We start from the raw sequence: 19,057 nt of genomic DNA, 5'->3' as shown, positions 1-19,057 counted from the left end.
AAATACAAACACTCTAAAGGAGACTCTGCTGGCTGCGGATTGTCTCACAAGATGGAGATCACTTTAGTCCACGTATCAACCACACTGATACACTCACAAGGCCACTAGCCATACAGGTACCTGTATAACAAAATGTACAGCAAGTGTAGTATGAGTCTGAACACAATGCGTACCTAGTAAGTATCCCGTCTAACCTCGAAAAAGTAGTGACGAAAGGTCGACTTCGACACTTACTAGTGGTCCAATAATATCAGGTACGGTAAAGAAGTGAATAAATATGAAACCGAGTATATGTATGAAATAAACATGTATAAAACACGTGGTATAATTCCCTTCTTTACAATTTTACTCAAGCTCTCAACTAACAAGTTCCCTCCGTAACCAAAGCATATATATAGAGATAGTGGATCTCATCAAAGAGGTTGTCATAATTCAAATACGGGAAAAACCTCAGATACACTGGCCACTTGCCAAATATTACGCATGATTCCATGAGGATAATATATATAGGAAATGCCGAGTCATACGGTCCAATCCAATCTACAAGTAAATTGTGCACTGCCGAGGGCCGAACGGCGCAAGCCATAGATGTATCTATTAACCTTCCTAGGCGAACGGCCCGCTCCCATGAGAGTGTGGTACATAAATTCTGCCGAGGCGAACGGCCCGATCCCATAAGAGTAGTAGGAAACACCCCGCTCGCGAATCATACGCGCGAGGCAGTCAAACATAAATTTAAGGAATCACCCCGCTCGCAGATCATACTTGCGACGCGGTCAAATACAAATTTAACGTTAAAATCATATCTCTTTCTTGGTTCTCTAAAAAAACAAGGGAAATTGAGCTTGTAGCTTTTTAAGAAAATTACCCCGCTCGCGAAACATACATGCGACGTGGTTACACATAGATTTCTTCAGCTTTTATGATATTCCTCAATTCTTTTCGAAATTACGATGTTCAATGAAACATTTTAAAACTTAAGTTCTTCAATTTCAACTCCTTTCAAAAACATTTAATAAGAAGACTAAATCTCGCTCTCTCTCAAGGCAAACAATAAATATAAATCAATAACAATATCAACAAGGCATGATGTGAGCCTAAAACTACCCAGACGTAGGCATAGCTAGTAGCTACGCACGGACTCTCGTCACCTCATGCATACGTAGCCCACCACAAATAGAAGCACATAATAATTTAGTTCACCTATGGGATTAATTCCCTCTTACAAGGTTAGAAAGGAGACTTACCTCGCTCCGAAGTTTCATAACCGGCACCCAAGCCATTCAATCAACTCAAATCGATGTCCAACGCTCCAAAACTAGTTAATAAATGAGCACATCCATAAATATATACTCTAATACTCATTACAATCCTATTTACAACAATTCCCAACTCCGTTCGAAAAGTCGATAAAATCACCCTTGGGCCCACGTGCTCGGATTCCGAAAATATTCGAAGATAAAGTTTACCCATAACCTACAAACTCAAATATATAATTTATGCCCAATTCCATGCTCAAATTCGTGGTAAAAATCCAAAAATACCAAATTCTAGGTTTACTACCAAAACTCCACAATTTTTACTAATTTCAATGTTTAGATTCTTATACAAACCATGTATTTAACTTATAATAAGTGGGGATCAGTTACCTTGAGTTGCTTGCTGAAAATCTCCCCTTGAAGCTCTTCAAAATCGCCCAAACCAAATGAAAATGGGAGAAAAAATGGGCCAAGTCCCGTTTTAAAGAAACCCAAAGGCCAAGCGACATTTTCGCACCTGCGGATCTTGGGCCGCTTCTGCGCGTCCGCTTCTGTGAAACTCCATCCGCACCTGCGGCCCTTGCCGCTTCTGCGGCTACTGACATCGCACCTGCACCATCGCAGGTGCGCAAACCCTTCTGCTTCTGTGGTTCTCAGCAGCCTTGGCCCCTTCTGCTTCTGCGAGCCATCTCCCGTACCTGCGGGCTCGCACCTGCGGCCCTCTTCACGCTGGTGCGGTTACACCAAATGCCCAGCTGCTTCAGCTCTTCCTCAAATTCAAATTTGATCCGTTAACAACCCGGAATCCACCCGAGGCCCCGGGACCCCGTCCAATCACACCAACCAGTCCAATAACATAACACATACTACTCGAGGCCTCATATCACATCAAACAATGCTAATACCATGAATCACACTCTAATTCAAGCTTTATGAACTTTGGAACTTCAAACTTCCTCATTCGATGCCGAAACCAATCAAATCACGCCTGATTGCCCTAAAATTTTGCACACAAGTCACATTTGACATTACGGACCTACTCCAACTTCCGAAATTGAATTCCGACCACGATATCAAAAAATCCACTTCCGGTCAAACTTCTCATAAACCTTCAAATTGCTAATTTTCGCCAAATGACACCAAAATGACCTACGGACCTCCAAATCCACTTCTGGAAGCGCTCCGAATACCGGAATCACCATAAGGAGCTATTCTTAGACTAGGAATTCCAAACAGACATCGATAACATTGAAATACACTTCAACCCAAATTTATGGAAATGCTTCCAAAATTCTAATTTCCACAAAAGGTGCTGAAACGCTCCCAGGGTATCCAAAACCCGATCCGAATATACGTCCAAGTCCAAAATCATCATATGAACCTGATGGAACCTTCGAATCCTGATTCCGAGGCCGTTTACTCTAAAATTCAATCTTAGTCAATTATTCCAACTTAAAGCTTTCGAAATGAAAATTTACTTTCCAATTCAACTCTGAACTTCTCGAAATTCAATCTCGACCATGCATACAAGTCATAATACCTGAAGTGAAGCTACTCATTGCCTCAAACTGTTGCACGATGCGCTAGAGCTCAAAGCGACCGATCGGGTCATTACACTATATTTATGACTTGTCTGACAAATTTGATGAGAAATAGAGTCGGTTTGATGTGATTCGGACGTCCGGTTGTTAAAATAGAAGTTATAAAGTTTTCTTGAAAATTTCATTTGATTTGGCATCTGATTTGTAGTTCTAGGTGTTATTTTAGTATTTTGATCGCGCGAGCGAGTTCGTATGGGGTTTTTGGACTTGTGTACATATTTGGTTTAAATCCCCGGTGTAATGACCTGATCGATCATTTTGAGGTCTAGCACATCATTCAGCGGTTTGAGACCCTAAGCAGCTTCACTTCCGGTATTAAGACTTGTACGCATGGTCAAAATTTAATTTCGGGAAAGTCAGAGTTAATTTGGAAAGAAAATTTTATTTTCGGAAGCTTTAAGTTGGAGGAATTGACAAATGTGTGATTTTTGAGTGAACGACCTAGGAATCGGGATTTGAAAATTCCAACAGGTTCGTATGATGAATTTGGACTTGGACGTATGTTTAGATTGAGTTTTGGATGACCCGGGAGCGTTTCAGCGCCTATTGTGGAAAGTTGGCATTTTGGAATGATTTCATAAATTTGGGTTGAAGTTCCTTTCAATGTTATCGATGTCCGATTGGGATTCAGAGTCTAGGAATAGCTCCGTATGATGATTCCGGTCTTAGGAGTGCGTCCGAAAGTGGATTTGGAGGTCCGTAGGTCATTTTGAGGTCATTTGGTGAAAGTTAAAAATTTGAAGGTTTTTGGAAAGTTTGACCAGGAGTGGACTTCTTTGATATCGTGGTAGGAATCCGATTCCAGGAGTTGGAATAGGTCGGTAATGTCGAATGTGACTTGTGTGCAAAATTTGAGGTCAATCGAACGTGATTTGATAGGTTTCGGCATCGAAGATAGAAGTTTTAAGTTCTAAAGTTCATTAAGCTTGAATATCGATGCGATTCATGATTTCGATGTTATTAGGAATGATTTGAAGGATTGACTAAGTCCGTGTTGCGTTTTAGGACTTATTGGTATAATTGGTTGAGGTCCCGAGGGTCTGGGGTGGATTTCGGAAGGTTAACGGATCGATTTTTGGACATAAGAATTTATGAATCTTAATGCTTCTGGTGTAATCGCACCTGCGTGACTTGGGCCGCAAATACGAGATCACGGGTACGGCGAGTTGCTCGCAGAAGCGAGAGTGCACTGGAGTTGGGGAAGCCGCAGAATCGGACTGGAAAAGCGCACCTGCGATGCCTGCAGAAGCGAAAAGACTTCTGCAGGTGTGAGTTCTTGGCTGGGAAGTGAGGACCGCAGGAGCGGAATTTGGAACGCACCTGCGGAGCCGCAGAAGTGGTCAGGTCATCGCAGGTGCGATGAACGCTAGGCAGTGTGTTCTCTTTAAATAGGAGGTTTGGCTCATTTTCACTTCATTTCGTCCATGGGAGCCGATTTTGGAGCACTTTTGGATTGCCATATTCATCAACTATAATGGGGTAAGTGATTTCTTCACATTTTGAGTTAAATACATGATTTTTACATGGATTCAAGCATGCTAATTTGTAGAAATTTGGGAGTTTGAAGAAAAACCTAGAAATCTGTATTCTTGGATTTTGATAACGAATTTGGGCATGAAATTGAGAATAAATTATATAATTGAGTTCATAGTGCTATGGGTAGTGTTTGTCTTCGAAAGTTTTCGGAATCCGGGCACGTGGTCCCGAGGGTTTTTTATCGTCTTTTCAAGCGGAATTAGGAATTGTTATAAATTGGATTATAATAAGTATTAGAGTGTATATTTATGGATTTGCACGTTTATTGACTAGTTTTGGAGCGTTGGGCATCAGTTTGAGTTATTGGAAGGGCTTGGGAGCTGGTGATGGAACTTCAGAGCGAGGTAAGTCTCCTTTCTATTCTTGTAAGAGGGAATTAACCCCACATGTGAAATAATTCAATACGTGCTTCTATTTGTGGGGGCTACGTATGTACGAGGTTACGGGAGTCCATGCGTAACTACTAATATGTTTATGTCCGGGTAGTCTAGGACCCAAATCATGCTATACTTGCGATATTTGCAACCTTATTGTTAATTTAAATTAATTAAATCATATTGAACATGGTAAATGAATTTTTTTTAAATGTTAAACTTCGTTTCCCTTGACAGTTAAATGAGAATTGTCATTTCCTTAGATAATTGCTCCTTAAAGAATTCTTGATCGACTGTTGAATGTGTTTATCTTTTTCGGAGCGGGCCAAACTCCTCGAAAGATTAAATAGATGCATCTATGGTTCGCGTCGTTCGACCCACGGCAGTGCACAGTTTATATACTTATGTTGGAGCGGGTCGTACGACCTCGGCATGATTTGTGCATGATTGAATTAATTGCTTTGGAATTTACAATAAATGATATTGCCTCCTTGGCCTGAGATAAATTGTTAAATAATGGAAAACAAATTTGGATATTTCTGAATTATAAAAGAACTGCTTACTTACTTGAAAAGAATTGAGCTTGCAACCATTTTTATATAACCCATACTTAATTATATCATTGATATCCTATTTATATCCCATAGTAAGTGTTGAAGTCGACCCCTCGTCACTACTTCTTCGAGGTTAGGCGGGACACTTACTGGGTACGCGCTAATTTACGTACTAATAATTCACTTGCTGCACATTTTTGTGCAAGTACATATATGTTTAGTGGCCATGTGGGCGTAGAGGCGCAGTTATGGCGGGGACTTAGGTGAAGTTCATTCTATACTATGATCCACAGCCAGCAGAGTCTCCTTCAGAGTACTTACATTTTTCCTGTCCAATTTGTATTGCAGACAGATGTTGTATTTTATTTTATATTCCTAGTTAATGCTCATACACTTGTGATACCAGGTTTTGGGATGATTACGGGTTGTTCTATATTGAATTTGTCAAAAGTATTATTATTTACTCTTTAAATCCCCATTCTTTACTATTTAAATTGAAGGAAAATATGATTTCAAAAGTAACAAAATGAGAACCCAATTAAGTATTTATTTTTGGCTTGCCTGACAGTGGTGTCTGGCGCCATTACGACCTTATGGATTTTGGATCGTGACAACATGGTATCAGAGAACTAGGTTCACTTAGGTCTCACAAGTCATGAGCGAGTCTAGTAGAGTCTTGCAAATTGGTACGGAGATTTATGTACTTATCTTTGAGAGGCTACATGATTGTTAGGAGAACTTCCCTTCTTAATTCCTCATCATGCGATTCGAGTCCTTGGAGGCTTCTGCCTTCATTCCCTTCCTATTTAGTCTTATGCGACGTGAAACGCTTGTTATCGATTGGGAATTGAGGAATTTTAATGGTACTACAGATGTGGTGCAGGATGTTTCTCCCTATGTATTTGATTGGGCTATTGTCGTTGCCTTGCGAAAGGCCATTCTATTGTTACAGCTCAGTATCAGTATTACCTAAGGTTTTGAGGTTTGGCATTGATTGTTATGACGATTCGTGCATTGTTATCTCATCGTGTTTATGTAATGGTAGGATGCTTGTCTATGCGTCAAAGCGGTGAATGACTTGGAAGGAGGTTTACTCAGTGCATGATTCAGAGATCCAGTATTTTATATTCGGTGAAGGAAAGGCAATTGGACTAAGAATGTTCAAGTTGGATTGATGGAGTAAAGAGACTTGGTATTTTCGAGCATGGTGGAATTTTCATCTGTGATGTGGTGTCATCGCCCTAGATTGAATGTGTTAAGTTCGCTGATGTTATGGTCTTCATCAATTTGCCTTTGAGGCAGGGTAGTGTGAAATAGTGCTAGGGATGCGGCTGTCAAAGATCGTAGTGTGCGGTGGTTCAGTATTTAATCGATGGTCCGGGTGTTGAGGGCTCAATGAAGATGATCTTCGGAAAGGTTTAAAGTTGGTAGCGATCGATTGGTTCAAGTTCTACAAAGGTAGATTTTGAATTAAGGTAACAACTGGAAGGATGAGGAAAAACATGTGGGAGGTGTCTTGCGGTGGTTAAATTTCTAGAAGGCCAAGTATGAGAAACAGAAGTCGGGTAGTTTCTTAAAAGAGAGGGTTTGACCAAAGTGGGAGAGTGGCAGAGTAGCAGATGGGCTCTGCGGTAGGAAAGCTACACGCGTTGAGGAAAGTTTAGAGCGATTTGGAACTAATGGTGGACAGTGACTAAGTCTACGAACTTAATTTGGAATATTGGCTGCTATATAGAGAAGGGTTGGATACGACGGAAATGAGTTGCATGATATGAAGAAGGATACAACATGACTTTTGATTGGAATGTATTGTCGCACCTTTAGTCGATGTCCATGGGGAGTGAACGGACTTGTAAAGCTAGTGAACGAGCACGGGCTGAGGTTGGTTTATTGGTTTCATGGTAATTGTATTCGGTGTAGCGTTGTTGGAAGATGCTGGCATGTGATTTCCACATGCGGGTTATCTCTGTGAGCAGGTTAGCGGTTGTGTGGTGTTGATGAAGCTTTTACGAAGAACTTCTACTTACTATTCAGGAAGAGGTTGAATATGTGAATGTGGCTAGTGATTTAGAATGTTCATGAAATGTTTAACATATAGATTTTGAGGCAAATTGGTGGGTTGATTGTGCAAGATCATGTCAATGGGGGATAAGGACTCTTGGTGGATTCCAGAATTATGTAACGGTAGCTTCAAGCTAAGTGGGAGAGCCCCCACCGCCTACGATTGGATTGCATGGTTGTCTACTTGTGAGATTTCTGGTTATCGGCATATTGGTGGGTTGTCACGACTAAAGAAAGAAAACACCAGTGGTAATTTGAGCAAAGGATTCGAGGAATGTGTGTTGTAATTGGCCTTATCGATTCATGTTCAGGTTTTGGGAAGACTTAGAGTTTATGCTTCCTGGGGATTTGATGTACAAGGAAAATGAATTTAGTCAGTTGCTTCTTTGAGAGGGTGTACCTGTGCTAGAAGGGCCATGGAGTTGATTATATTTGGGACCAAGTCAAAGTGGGTGACTCTCAACAAAGGTCCTAGTGGATTCAAAAGTTAAAGTGCGGTGCCTAAGGATTTCGAGCCAGTAGTATAGTTAAGTATCGAGCTTTTGCAGTAAATTATGAAAGGGGCTTGCAGTGTTCTATGTTATCATCGGTCTGCGGTGCAGTATTGGAAGATGGGAGAAAAAAACTTCGGATTCCTAAAGGAAATATCAGAATGGGTGTACTAGTTGAAGATGCGAATGTGCGCACAAGGAGGGTATGAGATCGTTTGTGGGATTTGAGACGAGCGTGGTCCCGTGAAATAAGGTCACCCAGGACGAGTGCGGATTTGGTTTCATGATGTTTTGAATGGAGCTATTATTATTTCTAGGGCAAGTCCGAAGTAAATTAGAAGAAGTGGCTCGGTTGGTAATGGTCGAATGTCACGAGCTCGGATAATCAGGGAAGAATTCAGATGTTTAGAGTAAGCTAGTATTGCCTTTAGCGTCACCTGAGATCGGTGTCCTGTGTAAGAGGCTTTGTGTACTGATTTACGGCTTCTTGATTTGCTTTACAACATTAGTGTGGCCGGTGGTATGGATGTACAGACTTGTTACCTGGTGAGGAAGGTTGTGGGAGCATATCCCACGGAAAGATTGTATAAGGGTGACATATAGTCGCTTGATTGATTAAATATTTGAAACCAAGTACAGAGATTATAGGTGTTTACTTGCTCGAATAAGCTCTGTGGATAACTTGCCTATTCTGCTTTTTAGATACCATGCCTATATGGAATAAAATAATCAAAGTTCAATTTGCATTGCAGCATATTCATTAGGCATCATGATCATAAGGTCATTTATAAATCTGCATTTTTAGAAGTCATTCCCATAGGGTTCTTAATTGATTGATATTGTATTGTCATACTTGCTCATTTAGTATATAAGAACTAAAACCAGTTTCAATCATCAAGGGTAGGAATCATGTATATAGGGTAATCACTATCTGTGTTAAGCACTAAAATCAAGCTTTAAAACACTACCTCGTTGAACGCCAGTTGAAAGCATGCCTATAGGAACAACTGAGTAATTCTGAATATCTCTTGTGTTTATTACTGCCAAATACTAAGTAAATCACCTAGATAGCATGTTTATAGAAAAATGTACAGTCACTTAGAAATTACTTTGCATAACTTCTCGCATGATTAAAATCCAGAATCATATAGAAATTATGTCTATAGGGCCTAACGACTTCAATTGTTGAAACTGTCAAAAAGCCTAATTTGTTTGCGTGCATTTGATGCCTAAGTGTGAAGGCTAACCTGAGCCCTTATTTGCTTTTACATGAAAGTCCAATTTGTTTTGTATGTCGCCTAGTTTTTATCATTTTTTAGCAACCTAAGTTAAGTCTAGAACCATCCAAAAATAGAGGTCCAAATGACTCCTAGGCCATAGGCAAGAGACGGGTAGTGCACGCATACTCTACGATTTAGAATTGATTAGAGCGCTTTAGGTAAATAACTTAAAGATAGTAATCGGGTAGGTGGAGATGATAGTCTGTGCTCGCTGAATAATATGAGTAACACCCCCATCTTGGGGGAGTTACGAAGTATTATTTATGTTGCACGGGGTGATCCTTTAGGCTAAAAAACTTAGGACCCCCCACTCCTATTAAAATAATTCTTTCTCTATGTTTCTCTTCTCTCTTAGACTAATTCACATGATTTAAGCTCGGTCAGGACCCACCGTTGTGGACCTTGAGGAGTGCCTAACACCTTCTCCTCAAGTTAATTTGAGCCCTTACCCAATTTTTGGTGACGCAAACTAGTAAACCCGAGTCATTTGCAATAGGTTCCCTAACACACCTTAATCCGTTAGGTGGCGACTCTCTCTTTTAATAACCCTTCCTCCCCTTTTAAGAGAGTTGTCACACGTCGAAACCCGATTTTGCGAGAAAAAGGGGGCCCGACACTCCTCGAGGTCCACAATTATGGGTCCCGGCTGAAGTTAAGATTATGTGGATTACGATTAAGCTAGGTGATCAAATAAACAAAGGGAGTTAAGAAGTCAGAGAACTTTATTACAACATGATTAATACAGATCTTGGTGCGAATATAGGGATACAACTATTTAGATTTAATAATAACATATGAAGAAGAAGGGGGGTCCTAAGTTTTTTAGCCTAAAGGATCACCCCGTGCAACATAAATAATACTTCATAACTCCCTCAATATGGGGCGTTACTCATATTATTTAGCGGGCACAGACTATCATCTCGTGCTACCCGATGACTATGTTAAAGTTGTTACCTAGAAGCGTTCTAATTCAATTATAGGTCGTACCCTATGTGTGCATTACCCGTCCCATACCTATGGTCCAGGAGGTATTGGAACTCTATTTAGGGTGGTTCTAGACTTAAACTTAGGCTGCTCAAAATGACAAAACTAGGCGACATAACAAACACATTGGACTTCAAATATGGAAATAAAGGGGGCTCAAGTTTGCCTCCATACTTAACCAATAAATGCACGCAAACCTATACCAATCATGAATCTGCAGAATCCTATAGACATGCTTTCTAGGCGATCAAAGTATGCAGGTAATTTCTGATACATGATATAGCTTATAGATAGAATCATGCGGGTATTATAAGCTAATTATTGAGAGTTTTAAGTTACCAATCATATATGTACGATCTCTAACAATTGATGATTAGAACTCGTTTTATTTATACTTAGTCCTATAAACAAGATTTCTAGTGAACAATGTGATACAATAGCAAATGAACTGATCAAAATCCTATAGGCATGATTTTTAGTGAATAACAAAAGTGAATTGAAGGAAAATTCATTAACATTTATTCCTATAGGTAGGTTTTCTAGTAACACGTAGCAGTGAGAATAATGGCAACATTTGAATTCATATTTGCTAGCAGATAGCGTGTGTGTATACTTGTCCTAATGGCATGATTTCTAACAGGGCAACCAAGATTAAAGGCATATACATAGCAAGTTGGATAAGTCATGTGAATCCTATAGGCATGTTGACTACCCTTTCATCAAAACTTTAGACATACATGTTTCCCCTTCTTACTAATTCCCCAAGTGTTTATACAAAGGTTATTACATGCTCAAATACGGGTAAAAATACAAGTGTTACATAACAGCGATAAGAGGGCCACAACAGGCCCAAATAAAATAAATACCCAGTATTTCCCGGGCCTTCAATAGCTCTTACACAGCATACCCAGGCCTTCAACAAAGATCCACATTCAATACACTACTCAGGGATCCATAGAGAAGTCCAGAACCAGTTTACTCAACTATGGCACCAAGTGTTGCATCACTTGAACCAACCAATTCAGGTACACAACACATAACAGGGGGAAGCAGAGTGAATAAGAATAATTTTGAGATTGAGGGAGTGGCTAAAGACCAAGCCATGGTGTGTCAGAGTTCACAAGGTTCTTAATTGGACCTTAAGCAGTACTCACACTAAGGAGGCCAATAATATAACCTAGATAGCCTTGGCTTTTACCAGGCTAAAAAAGAAGAGTTCAGAATAGTATAAGTTGCCAGTGAGGAAAATGGACAGAAGTTAGGAGATACATTCATATCCTAAAGTAGACATAGCCAAATTTAGCATATAAAGTAATTAATCAAATAGGCTAGTAGGTTCAGCAGGACAGCAAAGCAACACATAGATATCCTCATATTGAAAGAAATTTGGAAAGAAATAGGTTTGCAAGATATACATAGATTATCATTCATGACATTAAACCAATTGAGACCTAAGACGTTCAGATTAAGCTAAGCATGCATCTTAGTATCATAAGACAAACATGTTAATTCTCATCAGGAGGCAAGATTGCATTGGAACATGATAGGGAGCACACATTATGACAGTCCAAGAAATAACTGAAGGAACAGGGGATTAAGACATACTGGGGGAGGGGGGGCATATTAGCAGGGAAGCAAGATCACAGTTGAGGGATTCAGTACAGAGTGAAGACATTATGTATGCAAGACAAGCATCATAGAGATTCAGTATAGAGTGAAGAGTAAGCTCATGTTAAATAGCACATGTAGGTATTCTAGCATTGACACAGTAGACTATTTACCCAAAGAAGGTCCAGATTGTGCTAAGTATAGGTCTTGATGTTATGAAATAGTCATGCTAATTTAGCAATAGGGCAGCATTTAGACATGAGAAAAGCAGATTATAACTACTGGTAGATCAGGGAGGGGGTTAAACATGCTAAAGGCATATTGATAGAGAGCAGGGTCAAACATGTTAGATAAGCAAGCTACCACGGAAATTCATAATATGGTGGGAAATAGCTTGTGCCATACAGTGTGTGTGCATATCTATGCTTGTTAACTCACTACACTAATCGACTAAAGAAGTACAAATTATGCGAGTAAGGCATATTCAAGTAACAAGATTGATAGTAAAAGACTAAATTAAACACCAGAAGATGCTAACAAGTGTAAAAGTCCCAAACAGTAATAATTTCTAACACATTGACTGGTCAGAACTTAATAGAACCCGGTTTAGGCATGCTTGAAGCTAAAGGCTAAAGAGACCTAAAGAGTTGAGGAAAGCAAACGGAATTACACACAAAATCTATCCAGAAAACATACTGAACTGACCAATCTCATGAATGAAAATGTATACAAACCATAGATGCCTAGGAATGAAATTGCAAAGTATAGTGACTCACAAGTTAAGCGAAGAACAGTAAAGAATAGGTTTCAACAGAAAACCTAGGATCCCTAATGCGTCAAAGTTCCCAAGAGTTTCGATAAACTCAAGGCAATGCTCGCACCAAGAATAGGTTAAGTAACAAGATTCTAATGGCCTTGGCTTCTACCCGGCCAATACAGAATACCAAGTAGGAGAGTAGCAAAAACCTCAAAATTTTATTGAAGAAATCGATTTTTTCAAAAGTCTCCTTTTTTTCCTTTCTAGAAGGGAAAATAGGGGGGTGCTTTATATAGTAGTCAAAAAATCAAACAAACACATAAGGAAACGGAGTAAATTAAGCAACAAATAAGAAAAGACAATATGCAAATCAATTTGAAATCGATTTAAGAGAGGAATTCGATAAATCCTAGTTTTTGTTAGGGAAAGTGTAAATCAGCAGAAATCCAAATGAAATCGGACTCACACAGTGTAGAATCAGACGCGTGTAAACAAAATACAATCAAGATTCAAGAAATAGGACTCATTCGGACAGAATCGGAGAGATGGTACTTGCCATGTTTAGGCAAGTACCAAGTAACACCATATTCTTGCATGTAACAACAAGATAACGCGTAAAAGGCAAATAAATCACAGAGGGAATCCATGATTTACTCGGATTTGGAGAAGATTGGGGAGGCGGCTAGGGTTTCTGAAGAGAGAGGCAAGACAGAGAGAGTTTAGAGGTGGCGGCGGGTAAAGGGGGAAAAGAGTATTAGGGTTATAGGGGTTGGATAATTAAAATAGGTAGATAGTTTATGGGCCGTTGATCACTGAGATCAATGGCCAAGTTTAAAAGAACAGTAGGGGCGGGCTGAACAAACAGGTTGCAACCGGATTGGGTTAAAAGGGTCATTTGGTTTGGGCTAAAAGAATTGGGCCATGGATTTGGGTCTGTTTGGTCCGAAAATTAGCTCAAAATTGGGCCACATTTTAAATACGAGATTAAAGGGAAACAATTTAATAAAATAGTTAAACAAAAATATAAAAATACTATTTATGCAACTTAATAATTTAAAATAATAGTAGAAGATTATAAAAAATATAAAAAAATTATATTGACCTTGAATAAAATGACAAATGCAATAAATTGCAAAATATAAGCTATTATTGCAAGATTGTGTAGATAGCCTAAAAATACTAATATAATTATATGAAATGAAGTAAAATATTTAAAATATATGAAAATAATAATCTGGATGATTAAGTCATCATAAGAAATAATTTAAAGAAATAATTGGTGAATATTCAGGTAAATTAAATTATAAAAATGCTCATATAGATCTTGTAAATTAAATAGTGATGCAGAATAATATTTTGAAAGTATACATGCTATTTGAAAAATATGAGGACAAAATTGGGTATCAGCAGTTGCCCCTCTTTACCCGGAAATGATGAAAGAGTTATCGGGTAAAGAAAATGATGACCGATTTTGGCCGAATTGAGCGGGGGAATGATGTGATTTGAAAAATGGAGGACGAACCCTGGTTCCTGAGTTGCCTACATATCCCTGGTATTACGGGAACCAGGCCGTGTGTAGTTCTTGATACAACAGTGAACGAAACCGATGGAGTTGTTATAGGAATGGTCGTATGTTTCAGAAAGGGTTCTTTGGATAGGATAGTATCGGATGAATTTATGCGGAGTCATGAATGTGAATTTGAAACGTCACGGATGTGTCTCAAAACGAGTATCTGAACGGTTATCAAGTAAGAGTGGGTAACTGATGGTGATTGGTTTGCGTTGGAAATAATTGCAGGATGTGAACATTGAACGGAAATCGGAACGAATATTGTTCCCGTTATGAGAACGGTTACTTCCTGGATTACCTGCAAAATTCAAAACACGATGCACGCAAGTATATATGGATTATTGCGAGAATTTAAACATGAAGCAAATTCCCTTTCGACCATAAAAGTTGTCTTTGGACGGTGAGGATGATGTCCTTAGACCATGATGTCTTGGGCCATGAATCATGTGATAAGGAATTCGTAGGCCATGAAATGATGTCCACGCGCCATGAAAATGGTGCCTCTGAACCATGACGCCTTTGAATAATGATGTGCAATATTGAGAGATCCTCAGACCATAGAATGGTGTCTTTCGGCTATGAGGATGATGCCTTCGAACTATGACGCCTTTGGACAAAATGGCAATATTTTAGCCTATGAAGTGCAAATATGTGACGCTTGGTCACATGCAAAGATGAGACAAGACAAGGCTTAGTCTTGTGTAAGACGAGGGCAGTGCTTAGCCCTAGGTGAACAGATGATAGTGTTAGGTCTTAGGTGGCATAGTGGGATAGTATTTAATCCTGAGGAAAAGGCAGTGCTTAGCCATATTCAAGAGGGGGGCAGGGCTTAGCCTCATGCAAAATAGGAGACAGCGCTTAGTCTCATGCGAGTAAGGAAAGCGGTGCTTAGCTTCATGCAAAATAGGAGACAATGCTTAGTCTCATGCAAAGAAGGCAGTGCTTAGCCTTGTGCAGTCAAAGAGGCAATGCTTAGCCTTATGTAGTTAAGGAGGCAATGCTTAGCCTCGTGCTAATAGGAGACAATGCTTAGTCTCATGCAAAGAAAGGAGACAACGCTTAGTCTCATACAAGGAAAGGCAGTGCTTAGCCTTATGCAATTAGTGAGACATGGCTTAGCCTCATGCAAAATAGGAGACAATGCTTAGTCTCATGCAAAGAAAGGCAGTGCTTAGCCTTATTTAGTTATGGAGGCAATGCTTAGCCTCATTCAAAAAAAGTAGACAATGCTTAGTCTCATGCAAAGTGGGGAGACAATGCTTAGTCTCATGCAAAGAATAGGAAGCAAGTGGAAAAGTATTTCTTAGCTGAAGATATTTGTGCTAGATAATCTGAAGGCAGCATCTTGATGTATCTGCGAGTATCGTTATCTTATTGTGCCTGCATTCAAAGAAAAAATGTGAGTTCTGTGGGAGAAGGTTGGTTCGCGTTTTTGTCTTCTGCCTTGCCTGTGCTCCTGTCTTTAGATCCTGTTTGAGTTACCCTGGGTAACATCTGGCTGTTTATAGAATAAAGTTTTTCGAAAGAAATACATGCATTTGATGAATGTAGTTATTTAAATATAGTAGTATGCAATATCGACTAAGTTAGGTGAATCAATGACTGTGAAATATTTTAGAGACATTGCAGCTTCCTTGCTCTAGAATTTTGAGGGTCCTTCTCAAAATTCTGCCCCAGTTTAAAAGCAATTCTTTGATTGTTCTGCGTATGACGAAATTATCTGGACTTGCTTTAGAATTTTGAGGGTCCTCCTCAAAATTCTGCCCCAGTTTCTGAACATGGCAAAAATGAAGATTTTATTGAGATGTGACCGAACCCATAGGGCTGCCTACATATCCCCTCTTAAATGGGAATCAGGTCAAGCATAGTTCAGTTACATCAGATGAAGAAATGTAAACAATCTAAACATAGTATCTCTTGACTGCGTCTGAGTTGATAGGTTTTGGACAAACTTCTCAACCCATCTCTATGAGTATGAGCGCTCCTCCTATTAGTACTCTGTGAACAATGTAGGGCCCTTTCCAATTGGGTGAAAATTTCCCTTTGGCTTCATTTTGATGCGGGAAGATCCGCTTCCGCACCAGCTGCCCCAGTATGAATTGTCTAGGCCTGACCCTTTTGTTGAAACCTCTGGACATTCTGTTCTGGTGAAGTTGACTGTGACATACTGCGTTCATTCTTTTTCCGTCAATGAGAGCCAGTTGCTCATAACGACTTTGTATCTATTATGCATCACTGAGTTCAGCCTCTTGTTTGATTCTCAAAGAAGGAATTTCTACTTCGGCGGGAATGACGACTTCAGTGCCATAGACCAGCAAATAAAGAATTTCCCCAGTTGATGTGCGAACCGTGGAACGATATCCAAGTAAGACAAATGGTAACTTCTCGTGCCATTATTTGTGATTGTCTACTATCTTCCTTAATATCTTCTTGATTTTCTTATTGGCGGCTTCCACAACTCTATTCATTTGTAGCTTGTATGTTGTGGAATTCTTATGCTTGATCTTGAAGGTTTCACACATGGATTTCATCAAATCACTGTTAAGGTTCGCGGAGTTGTCGGTGATGATTGATTCCGGTGCCCCGAATCGACAGACAATACGATCCCTAACAAAATCTGCGACGACTATTTTAGTTACAGCCTTGTAAGATACGGCTTCAACCCATTTTGTGAAATAATCTATGGCCACTAGAATGAACCGGTGCCCATTTGAAGCAGCGGGTTTGATTGGACCAATGACATCCATCCCCCAAGCGGAGAAAGGCCAAGGTGTCTTGTTTCATTGAGTTTATTGGGTGGCACTCGTATCATATTAGCATGTACTTGGAATTGATGACATTTTTGGACATACCTGATGCAGTTTGTTTCCATAGTCATCAAAAAGTATCCTGCTCTTAATATCTTCTTAGCTAAGATGAAGCCATTCATGTGTGGTCCGCAAGTTCCGGCATGTATCTCTTCAACCAACTTGGATGCTTCCTTGGCTTCGACACACCGCAATAACTCAGATCTAGAGTCCTTCTGTACAAAATTCCTCTGCTTTGGAAGAAGTGGTTAGATAATCTTCGGAGTGTTTGTTTCTGAGTATGATTTGCATGCTCCGGGTACTCTCCTTTTGCAAAGTATTCTTTGATGTCATGAAACCACAGATTCTCATCAGTTTCTTCTTCAACATGAGCACAATAAGCTGGCTGATTATGGATACCTACTGGAATAGGATCGATGAAATTCTTGTCTGGGTGTTGTATCATGGAAGATAGAGTGGCCAACGCATCTGCGAACTCATTCTGGATTCTCAGAACATGTTTGAACTCTATCTTTGTGAATCTCTTCCTCAATTCTTGCACATAGTACAGATACAGTAATATTTTGGTAGTCATTGTAGCCCATTCTCCTAGAACCTGGTGTACCAAAAGGTCTGAGTCACCAATTACCAGCAATTCCTGAATGTTCATGTCAATGGCCAACTTAAGCCCCAAGATGCAAGCCTCGTATTCTTCCATATTATTAGTACATGGAAATCTATGTTTTGCGGATACCGGATAGTGTTGACCCGTCTCTGATACCAAAACTGCTCCAATACCTACTCCTTTGAAGTTTGGAGCTCAATCGAAGAACATTCTCCAACCGTCATAGGTTTCGGTGATATCTTCTCCTACGAATGATACCTCTTCATCGGGAAAATCCGTTTTCAGTGGTTTGTATTCTCCACCCATAGGATTTTCTGCCAAGTGATCTGCCAATGCCTGTCCCTTGACCGCTTTCTGAGTTACACAGATAATGTCAAACTCACTTAGTAGTATCTTCCAGTTTGCCAACATTCCCGTAGGCATGGGTTTCTGGAAGATATATTTTAACGGATCCATTCTTGATATGATATATGTGGTGTAGGCACAAAAGTAGTGCCCTAACTTCTGAGCTATCCACGTCAAAGCGCAACAGGTGTGCTCCAGCAAAGAATACTGTGCTCCGTAGGGTGTGAGCTTATTACTTAGATAGTATATGGCATGTTCCTTTCTTCCCATCTCATCATGTTGTCCCAAGACACAGCCGAAAGCCCCATCCAGTACAGATAAATAGAGTAGTAGAGGTCTCTCGGGTTCTGGTGGGACCAGAACAGGTGGTTTGGATAAATATTCCTTGATCTTTTCAAAGGCTTTCTGGCATTCTTCAGTCCAACTTGTTGCAGCATCTTTCTTTAAAATTTTGAAAATCAGTTCACAGATCACAGTTGATTGTGATATGAAACGGCTGATGTAATTGAGACGCCCCAAGAAACTCATCACATCTTTCTTGTTCTTCGGAGGTGGCAACTCTTGGATAGCCTTGACCTTTGATGGGTCTAGCTCAATTCCTCGGTGGCTGACGATGAACCCTTACAACTTTCCAGCAGGGACTCTGAAGGAACATTTTGCGGGATTTAGTTTCAGGTTGTATCTTCAAAGTCGATCAAAGAATTTCCTCACATCTGCTATATGATCTGTGCTTCTCTTGGATTTGATGATGACATCATCCACGTACACCTCTATCTCCTTGTGTATCATGTCGTGAAAAATGGTTATCATGGCCCTCATATAGGTGGCTCCAGCATTCTTTTGGCCAAACAACATTATTTTGTAACAATATACTCCTCATGGTGTAATAAAGTCTGTCTTTTGGGCATCTTCTTCATCCATCCAGATCTGATGATATCCCGCGAAGCAATCCACAAAGGATTGGAGTTCATACTTGGCACAGTTGTCAATCAGTATGTGTATATTGGGCAAAGGGAAATCATCTTTGGGGCTTGTTGTGTTTAAATCCCGATAGTCGACACACACTCTAACCTTCCCATCTTTATTTGGAACCGGTACAATGTTAGCCAACCAGGTCGGATATTCAACCACTCTGAGAACCTTGGCTTTGATCTGCTTGGTGAATTCCTCCTTTATTTTCAGACTCTTATATGGTTTGAACTTTCTGAGCTTCTGCTTTACAGGTG

At 39.9% G+C, this 19,057-nt stretch overlaps 1 protein-coding gene across 1 annotated transcript; it reads right to left on the bottom strand.

The window, feature by feature from the left end:
- Positions 1 to 17,000: 17,000 nt before the first annotated feature.
- On the bottom strand, positions 17,001 to 17,579 carry LOC138908270 (uncharacterized). The gene has a single exon (XM_070198926.1). The coding sequence runs from the start codon at positions 17,577 to 17,579 to the stop codon at positions 17,001 to 17,003; it is 579 nt and encodes a 192-aa protein (XP_070055027.1).
- Positions 17,580 to 19,057: the final 1,478 nt, after the last annotated feature.

The sequence above is a fragment of the Nicotiana tomentosiformis genome, chromosome 3, assembly GCF_000390325.3.
Source record: "Nicotiana tomentosiformis chromosome 3, ASM39032v3, whole genome shotgun sequence".
NCBI classification, from domain to species: Eukaryota; Viridiplantae; Streptophyta; class Magnoliopsida; order Solanales; family Solanaceae; genus Nicotiana; species Nicotiana tomentosiformis.
Note: the sequence above shows the minus strand (reverse complement) of the source record. Positions and strands in the feature narration are given on the sequence as shown.